Source organism: Austrofundulus limnaeus, unplaced genomic scaffold (assembly GCF_001266775.1).
Source record: "Austrofundulus limnaeus strain Quisiro unplaced genomic scaffold, Austrofundulus_limnaeus-1.0 Scaffold3, whole genome shotgun sequence".
Lineage (NCBI taxonomy): Eukaryota > Metazoa > Chordata > Actinopteri > Cyprinodontiformes > Rivulidae > Austrofundulus > Austrofundulus limnaeus.
In genome coordinates this window covers 3,470,941-3,481,120 of record NW_013952405.1, presented here as the reverse complement: position 1 = coordinate 3,481,120, position 10,180 = coordinate 3,470,941, and the positions used below count along the sequence as shown (strand labels likewise).

The following is a 10,180-nucleotide window of genomic DNA, read 5'->3' as shown; positions in this document are numbered from 1 at the left end:
GCGCAGGAAAGAAATCATTCAATATAATTGCTTGACCGACCACTGAAAGGACTGAATGACTTTCCTCCTTCTTCACCTGACCTATGCAAATATTTTAGGTTTACCGGATTCAAAGGTGAGGAGTGACAAAAGTCTTGATTTAATTACATTTGGAAGGTTTCGGTTGGTTTACTGTTTCACCAAGCTTCACTGAGTGCAAATTGTGACACTGGAGTAAGATGGTTCTGGTYTGGAATACCAACGACAAACRTGTACAGTAGGGCGACTGTGGCTGRGTGGTTAGAGGACTTCATCCTCCAATGAGAGYGTTGAATCCCTCTGTGTGTCCCATCAGTGTATGAATAYGRTTTAAACACTGATTAGTCTCCATTGAATGAACCATCTAAATCACCTTTGTAGAGAGGGGTAGAAGAGTGTTGTGTGAATGGATATGTATGAGGGCACAGAAGTGCTTTGAGTGTCTTGGTTGGATCAAAAGGCGCTATATAAGTACAGTTCATTTATCAGTTGCAGTATTTTATGTGATGGATACAATCATCTTGTAAACAGAAAATAAACTAAAACATTTAAAAAAATCTATTATTACTAACATAAATAATAAAAGCCCATGCACGATTAAATGCAAACTATTTGTGCACTCAGTAAAGTAAGAAACACCTCTGAAGTAGCTGAGAAAAATTTCCAAGAAATAAAATATAAAGTGAAGTTGAGATCTGAAACTGTGATGTAGATTTGTTAATGTTTGATTTTTTAATGCATATTTGATACACTGTATAAATATTAGAAATAATGAGCTGCAGTATAATTTAGGGTCTAAGTATATTCAGCTTGCGTTTTTTTTTTTTGTGCTTTGTTTTACATGGGGCTTTGTGTCCAGTACGGAGATGGCAAGAAGCGGAGAAAGCCAAACTACAGCAGTGTGGATCTGTCTGAGGTGGAATGGGAGGATAAGGATGACACGGTGAGACATCAGTAAATCCACATTAAGCCTCACCACTTCTCGCAAAATCAGGCTGATCTACAAGAGTCTGTGTGTTCACYTTGTGTTTCCAGCTAAGAAACGCCATGGTCAACAGGAAAACAGGAACCTTCTCGATGGAGGTGACAAAGAGCGTCGATAAAGGGGTAAGATGAATAAGAAATTCAGAAAACGACCACCTTTTTTTTTGCTTCCAAAAAAGGTGTATGAGAGAAAACACCCAGCAGTGAGGATCCACTCGACCGAGGTGTTGTTAAACCTGCAGCACAGCGATGCACCGGTTTGACTTGGGGATTTTGTTTCCTGTTCAGTTTGTTTGGCATGCGCTGCCGTGTCTGTGTGGGAGCCCCTTATCTCCACCGAGCACATGTTGCTGAATACAGGAGATTCAGCCTCTCAATGATTCACTAGCCTGTCTCAGATGTAAACTGGTATCCAGGTGTCTCTGTGTGAGTGTGTGTCAGAATCTGTGTGGGTACTTTGCATTTTCTGAGCTTAACGAACACATTGCATTCATCTGATTATTAAGCATTTAAAATGTGAATACAAAACTACACCCAGAGACCCACTTAAGTATATGAACATGCACATATTTATAATCTAAATCTAAATTCACAAACTGCAAAAACACACATTTAACTGCAGCTTTAGATTGAGTCAGTCTGTACCACTAGATGGAGCCATTATATAAGGAATCACATCAGACAGGTGCCATTGTGCTGTTAGAGATTTACAGTAGTGTCTGACTTTCTATTTCAGAAACGGGTTCTGATTTTGCACAATGATTACTACTACACAGACATCAAAGGGACTCCATTCAGGTAGGAAGTACAGACACATTAAATTATTAAAAAAACTCAACACAAATGTCTCACTTTGTTCATTTACAGTCTAGGTGTAGCTCTTTCCAGAGGCCATGGGAAATTTTTCTTCAGAGGAAACGTAACCGTAGAGGAAGGTAGGAACTCTTCTCTTTTTCTTCTTTAAATGTCTTACATTTGTTTGACTTGTTTTTGATTTTTACACACATCCCTTTCTTTTGCTAAAGTAGAGCCAGTTTAACCCTAGCTCAATTGAAAAAACATCTTCAGTTTGTATTCGATAATGATTCACTGAATGTTTAAAAAAAGCTAAACTTATTTCGTGGGCAAAGAAGCTATTGGTTAGAATAAATATTGTGTAAAAAAAAGAAAAACAATGTTTGCTTGAACCCTTTTCAAGATTTTAGATGGTTTCTCTGGTTGGTTGTGCTTATTATATTCTGTTTTGCATAATATATTTACATAGGGCAATGCTGGTAATGAACTGCAGATGAATCATTCTTCAAATAACCACATTAACATAAAAAAATCTGCAGGAAAAAAAACAGACYTTTATGTTAATACCCATCTAATGCAAAACTGGTGGCAGTATAGAGTTTAGAAACTGAGTTTGCATTAAATGCTATGCATTTTTTTAGATCATAGTTGTTTTAGGACAGTAAAAATCATGTTGGCTGTGCTAAGATCAGCTGTCAGCTTCTTCCCCAATAAAACCWCTCACTGATATTCAAAATCAATAATCTTTTTTCTACATCAGGTAAGACAAAGATTATAGTTAACAGCTCTACAGGTTATCATTTAAAAATAAATCTGTTCCTTTAAGTGGTTAAAATCTAAGAAGTAGAAAAATAAATAAATAAATAAATAATTTAATTTAAAAAAAACAAGCTTGAGTTTTACTACAGAATATTTCATATTGTTGCTTTCAAGTAGAATCCTTATATCTCCTAAAAACACAAGTTTTCTGGCAAATAAGAACACATTTTTCTTTTCTGTTTCTCTTGTCACAAGTTCACAAATTCTTTTGAACACTTTGCATTGATTAACCATCCATAAAACCACAGACAAATGGGGGGCCAATAGAATACAAAGCCTAATACTTGTGAAAAATAATAGACATAGAGTTTTGCCCTGACAATGACAATATGTGGAACAGTTTTTAAATTAAATTAAATTATGACTTAGATTTATCTAAAGTTACAATAATACTCCATTACATATTATATAATAATCATGTGAAACAAAGATCATGACATTTTGATTTAGTTTATAAAACATTTCTGTCCTTAGTGTCTGTCTGAACTTAAAACTTATGGGTGTAAATATTCATGTGGGGGTGTCCGTGTCCGTGTCTGTGTGCTTCTCTGTCTGTGTGTTTCTCTAAACATGCCCATCATGCTGAGCTACCTGAGCATGACTTGGTTCTTCCTGATCTAACCAGACCTGTCACATCCATTTAAAAAACACATTTTTCAACCCCCGTGTGTGTGTGTGTGTGTGTGTGTGTGTGTGAGTCTGCATTAGAAATGTAAATGGCTGCCCTTGTCATGAACTAAAAATGGAGACTTTTGTTTGTTACGAGACATTTAGTTGTCTCTTTGTTACAGGACTTCATGACTTGGAGCATCCCGATGTTGCTCTGGCAGACGAATGGTAAATATAAACCGTCTCACTTGAAGAGAACTTTTGAGACTAAATCCTCAGTAAGCAGCCTTTACTTTAAAGCATTTTAATTTAAAGTTTTAAATTTGAACAAACAGAGAGGCTCTGAGAGGTTTAACACATGCTGAACTTGTTTTCTTAATGGTACATTGTAGTGGCCTTCACCAGGAAACAACATTCTAATAAATTACAGAACTTATATTTGTAAATGAAAGCCTACAAAAACCTCTTAGTTTTACTGAATGTTTGATTTTTTAGACTCTTGCCTTCTAAAGTTTGTATTGCACTTGGCTGCACTTGTTAGAGACCAGTTGGCAACTTAAAATTATGAGAAAATTAAGAGAAAATTGGCAAATTTTGTGTTTAATCTCGATGAACTGTCAGTGTTTTGGACCAAATGAACAGCAAACTATCTGTATGTACTTTGAGGATCCAATTTAGGAAAACCACAGCCTATTTTAACAGAAGCTGTGCATTGTCAACTTCCCTTGTTGTACCCACCTTGACCTGTTTTGTACTTATTTTAGCAGCAGACCCCATGATTACAATTTAATCTACTAGAATGCACTTTTGAAATGAAGAATATCAAATATGAGCCACATTTTTAAAATTTTTTTGTTATCAGCATGGTTTCCATACCTGGAAATTAACAGCTGCATACTTGTATATTTTCAAATTACAGCATTAACTTTCTCACATATAGGAAAATACTTTGAGAAAAGTTTCAGATGCATTCACAGCACCTTCAACAACTCCATTTTATTTTAATCTGTTATTTCTGAACATGTTCAAAACGGAAGTGAAAAGACTGCTACTCATTCAATGAAATTGAAAATTACCACAAAATATGTTGATATTTTGGAGACTTTGGAAACTAACTAGTCTTTAACAATTGCAGCCCAGTGAGTAAAGAAAACAGTAAAAACTTTATGTGACATATTCTGAATAGTATATGTCAAATTTAGACAAACGATTCCCAGCACATGGTTTTAATAGGTTTAAAAAGAAACGTATTTGAACCAAACTAAAACTATGTATCTTTTGTTTTATTCTCATCATACTACAGGACGTACTGCAACACAGATGAGCATCCAGAACACCGTTATCTGTCCCAAATAGAAGCAATAAAAATTTACCTCAGCGGACATGAACCGCATTTGCAATGTAATTTCTACTCTTCTAACATTTTGTACTTTTGCTTTTACTGGTTTTGTTTCATGGTTCTGTGTTGGTCATTAACACTATTTTGTGTGTTAAATGTGAAGGTGACAAAGAGCTGATCCAGGAAGTTCTCTTTGACGCAGTGGTGACCGCTCCACTGGAGGCCTACTGGACCAGCCTTGTGCTCAATAAGTCTGAGTATGTCACCCACCTGATTTAACAATTGTTTGATAATACTTGCAGAAATTATTGTCAAGCATTGTCTGTTTTATTTACTTTGCTTACATCAATTTGAGAGATATCCACTTTATGCATTTGTCACAGGAACTCTGATAAAGGTGTGGAGATAGCCTATCTGGGCACAAGGATGGGGCTGTCCAGAATCAATCTGTTTGTGTTGCCTGATGAACTTACAAACCAGTAAGTAAGCTGAGTATAAGAATTTGTACACAACAGCTGCAGTATGTACTGAGTGTTGCAGACTGCCTCAGTTCTTCAGCTCAGTTTAATTGTTTTATGTGTGCATTATTGTCTCTTATCTGCCCCAAGAGACTTCCTAACAGCTGAAGACAAAGAGGGGGTGTTTAACGCTGACCACTTTCCTCTGTGGTATAAGAGGGCAGCAGAACAAGTTCCAGGAACTTTTATCTACTCTCTGCCTTTCAATTCAGGTTAGTTRTTGTTTTTGATCATAGAATAAATCAGGGTTAAAGATTGGCAAAACCATTTYGTCACTGCTATTTCCAAAGGCTGAACGAGTTGTGGCAAAGGTGCTTTGGTACTTTTGTAGGAGTTGTGCAGTACTCTCCTTTGGTTTCATGTTGTGTTTTTCGTAAACTACTGTATATATTTATGCACATTTTTACATGTGAATTATGCAGTGCTTTTTCCTTGTGAATTATGTCTCTCCTCCATTGTTAAATTTGACCTGTGCAGATATGGAGAAGACAGTTGCTATGGGTAGAAAAAAGACATTTAGGAAGAAACTCACTTTTTACCACTAGTCCAGAACACGCCATTCTGAAATGACATGCTTACACACAAGCTTCTCATATTTAGTTTATTTAACAGCGTCTCTAAGAAATGTTGTAGCCTTTAAAAGAAGAATTTGTTCTCATGTGTTCTCAGCCTCAGGCTTTCCATTAGTGCCAGCTAATACAAGTGATCTGAAAGCCTCTTATTTACTTGCCTGGTGTGCATTTGATGCACTTTTACGCTGAGAACTGTGGTAGCGTTAGCAATGATGTAGCACTCTTTGATTTTTATGTCGAGTATTTCTTGCTCCAATCACCATTTGTTTAAAAAAAAACTAGAAAGAGATAATATGCTTGTGGTTTTAACCCTGTGTGTATGTGTGTTTTCCTCCTACGTGTGTGGGTTTTTCTTTTTATCAGGATCCGAAAACAAAAGTGTTGTGTTGGCCAGTACTGCCATTCAGCTTCTGGATGAGAGGAAATCCCCTATAGCTGCAGGTAAGTGGGAATTCAAGTGTCTCTTTCTCTCTCTCTTTCCATCTCTCACACAGAACACTCGTCTACACTGTCAGAGCCGGCTGTATTCTCTTCCTCACAGGACTATGCTTTATATTCCTGCTCTCCAGTTGTCCACCACCCCCTACTTATTTCCCTCCTTAAAGCTGAAAGACTTTCTGCCCACATGCTCAAATAGTGCCACTTTTGTAATTGTATAGTTGCTGCTGAAAAGGCACACCACGCAGTACAAACAGGTTCATCTAAAAGCATGTGTTCTTAAATACAAAGGTGGTTTCATAAACACTATTTGCACATTGGTCTCTGTGCAAAATAAATGCATTTCATGGTCAAAATGAAATGCTGTATCCTGCTTCAGCAGATATAAGTGAATACAAAGACCCCACGATGCTACGCTTGTATAATACACTGTGCACTTTACTGACACCACTGTGGTGCTTTCATTTTGAACATATTATCATATAATTATATACAGGGCTGCACATAATTGGTGCGCAGGCGCGCATGCGAGATCAAAAAAGAAAAAGCGCACCAGATGAAATTTCATAAAGCTCACTTGCATACCTAAGATTGTACCTGATTGTCTATCAAAACAACAGCTAGCAGGGCTCTAGAGTGTGCCCAGTTTGGTCGCAAATGCAACCTGATTTTTAATAAATAAATAAATAAATAAATAAATAAATAAATAAATAAATAAATAAATTCCGGCCACTTAGTGTGACTGGATCATTGTTCGGTGCTCACAAAGCCTCTAAGAGCAGCGGGACCCTGATACAAGGATTAAACGGACACTGCCTTCAACAAATCAGACGAAGTCCTGAGCCATTTTATCCAATCAGAGCAGAGCAGGGCGGGACTTTCAGTGAGAGCAGTTTTCAGCAGAGACAGGTTGAAGCAGCGGCTCGAGCAGCGGCTGCAGTGATCCGTCCTGACATCTCTTCCTACACTTTGCTCCTGAACTACCAGAGACTTTGGTCTGTAAAACATACCTTTATATTAAATATATGTTCAGAGTATTGTTATCAAACAGATCTGTCCAACTTTGTGTAAGTGACTAAACTCTCTCCTTCTGATGAGAACCTGCTGTGACCGGAGTGGTTCGCTGCGCGCAGGCTGAGTCTTTCTGTGAGATTCACGGTTTGAGTTCTTCTAATTAAACCACAATAACTCTAACAGAACATTTGTTCGCCCCATATTAAAGCATAGATAATTCTCTGTTTAACATCACCCCTGTCAAAAAAATATATAGATGTACGTACAGTATAGTTAAAAAATAAATAAAACAACTGACGTGTTCTCTAGGTGAATGCGTTTGAAATGTTATTTTAATTTATCAAAAAGATCCACGAATTTCATTCACAATTTTATATATAAAAAAAGGTTCTTGATGTGCTTGTTTATATTTAGGACCATACTGTGRAGAGTGTGGAATGCTGGTTTAACCAGCCAAAGATCCAGAAGGCCAAACTACAGGATCTGTTCATCTGAGGGACATGTGTAGTCTAAAAGACCTTTAACCATGAAATGTTCAGTTTGCAATGTTTATATGACATACAACGAGCCCCTCTGCCTCTTAGGTAGTTTACAAAATTTATGTAGGGTAAAAAAACTAAATAAAAAAACTTGTTGGACTGATGTGACATGATGCCCTGAGACGTTGCAGCTGATAGGAGTCATTAAACAGAACAGGGGGATATTAAGATGCCCTGACACCCCTCTAGATAAATGTTTTAAATGAGTGAAGGAAACTATAAGCACGAACCAGACAAAAAATTGTATGTGCAACCCTGAACATACGTAATTATATAATTCATTTAAAAAAAAAACATTACCTAACTCTCTTCAAAAGCTTGATAATAGTTCAGTAAAGTTATGATATTCAATTAATTATAATTATTTTTATTAAAGTTTTTTTTTGGCAAGTTATTTCACTTTGTTGTAATTTAAATTTTAAAGGGGACATATCCTGCAAAATACATATTAGCCCTTAAACACATTTTGTTGTGTACTTGGAGATTATAGGAGTGCAAAAAATTAAAATGTATTCTCTCCTGGTGTTGTATAGATGTATTTATATTCTGTTTGAGTCATATTTTTCAACCCATAYAGTTTTCTTTGTTCTCTATTACGTTTGTTGAACAATAACATCACATTATTTGCTGCAGAACTGCTAAACAAGGTCACAGACGTCTGGCTTACTAATTTTAGATATTGTTTGTCCTGTTTTTGTAGAAGTTTGAAGTTCATGTACTGTTTGGAATATTAATATTTGCTAAACTGTCTACTGTACTTAATGTTTAACACACTTCTTTAAATAGTAATACTGTTCAGTCTGTTGTCAACATTTAAGGATAAGTTCTAACAGAATAATGTTAAAGTAGTTAAAACAGACTTGTGAACAGAGGAGTGAAAACAAACAAAAAAATAAGTAAAAGGGCAGGAAAAAAAGAACATAAATTTATGGTGCTTGTTGACATAAATGCAGTGCATTGTGGGTAGTCGTTGCCTAGGGGAAACCACTGGAGCAGAAGGACAATGATGGTAGAGTCTGTGTAATTCTACTGAGCACACACATAAACTCATACAGTTTCTGTATGTAAAAAGCATCAGCTAGCTAACGAACTGATGCAAAGCAGCCTAGAGTTTCCACCAGCCCACAGTTTAATCTGACCCTGCATGCTTTATCATTAGCATTTTCTTAAATCCTGCTTTTCAAAACAAACAATCAGCAAGAAGGCTTTAAGTGCACACTGTGGTGGTGGTGGTGGTGGTGGGTGCTGCTGTGTAATGATGACTACTCTTACCATATATGTTTGTAAAATGATTTTATATAAGAGTGTCAGAAGGAAGGAGAGATGTAGGCTAGAATGCAAATTTAGCGTAGGCTGGTTAGGGCCAGTTTTCACTGCCCTGCGCTCCACTGAGCTGCAGACTTGTGAATACGCCAACACGCTAACTAAACAGGACAGGCTGATGACATCATTCACCACTGGCCCTGCAGACATCACTGGAGTTGCAATTGTTGCGCTGCATGTACATACAGAGCGTGTGTACGGCAGCACGTCAGTTTGTGTGTGTCAGTGTCTGTAGTCACAGCCTGAGCCACGTGAGGTGAGTCCGCTGCTGTAAAACACACAAAGCCATATGAATCAAGTCAGGCTTTAAGACCAAAGGCATCTGTGTACTTACATGTTCTCCAAAGGTTGCTTAGTAATTTAAAACTGTAATAAATCAGAACTGATTCAAATTGTCCCTCTGTTTCAGTTAATATTTAAGTAAAACAAAACTAGCAAAGCTGCCATTTACTGATAAACTTTGACAAAAATAGTGAAGGTTGGTCAGTACTCTTAAAAAACAGCAACATGCATTTAAAATAAAATTCTCATGTGTGTTTTTTGTTTGCTTGTTTTGTTGTTTCCATTATGTTGTAAATAAAAAWTCTTTCACAATTATAAACATTTGTGTCTACCTTTTGTAATTCTTCTTTAGAAGAATTGGTGTACCAGCAAGTTTATTGAATTTGTAGTCAAAAATACATAACTCGTACAGGTATATAATTCCTGTATTAATTGTGTTTATGTTGTAATTTGGTGTAATATTCCATTGTTCTGTTTATTTATTAATTTATTTTTGTATGTGTAATACATTTTGATGAACATTACTATCATAATGTAGCTAATAATACTGTATGTCTCAAGCAAAACAAAAGTGATTCCACGAGAAAAAAAAGTGTGAGTAAATTTGGCTTTGTGCATCAAAGTTTTGGTAGTCAAACAAACAGAAAACGATTGATTCAGATACTGTAGTTTCATTTTAGTTTGTTTCATTATTGCTGTAACAAATTTTGCAGTTTGCCTCATTTTCCAGAACATATTCTTTTAAAAAGCACGTTTTTGTCACAAGCCTATTTAGGTTAATTAGGCACAGACACTTAGTAATCTGTAATTTGTGCATACACAATACATCTCCTTATACAGACACGCACACACATTTCTCAAACGCACACATGCACACACACACACACACACACACACACACACACACACACACACACACACACACACACA

General features: G+C 36.4%; 1 protein-coding gene across 2 annotated transcripts in view; it reads left to right on the top strand.

Annotated features, from left to right (window-relative positions):
- cacna2d3a (calcium channel, voltage-dependent, alpha 2/delta subunit 3a) overlaps nt 1–10,180 on the top strand; it is a gene marked incomplete in the record, with an annotated part of 131,079 nt that overhangs the window by 89,710 nt on the left and 31,189 nt on the right. For both annotated transcript variants that reach the window (XM_014017578.1, XM_014017570.1), the window contains 10 exon segments: nt 878–961; nt 1,054–1,125; nt 1,739–1,800; nt 1,870–1,937; nt 3,408–3,453; nt 4,529–4,626; nt 4,728–4,821; nt 4,948–5,043; nt 5,173–5,294; nt 6,018–6,095. In XM_014017578.1, coding sequence (XP_013873032.1) covers nt 878–961; nt 1,054–1,125; nt 1,739–1,800; nt 1,870–1,937; nt 3,408–3,453; nt 4,529–4,626; nt 4,728–4,821; nt 4,948–5,043; nt 5,173–5,294; nt 6,018–6,095 — 820 coding nt within the window.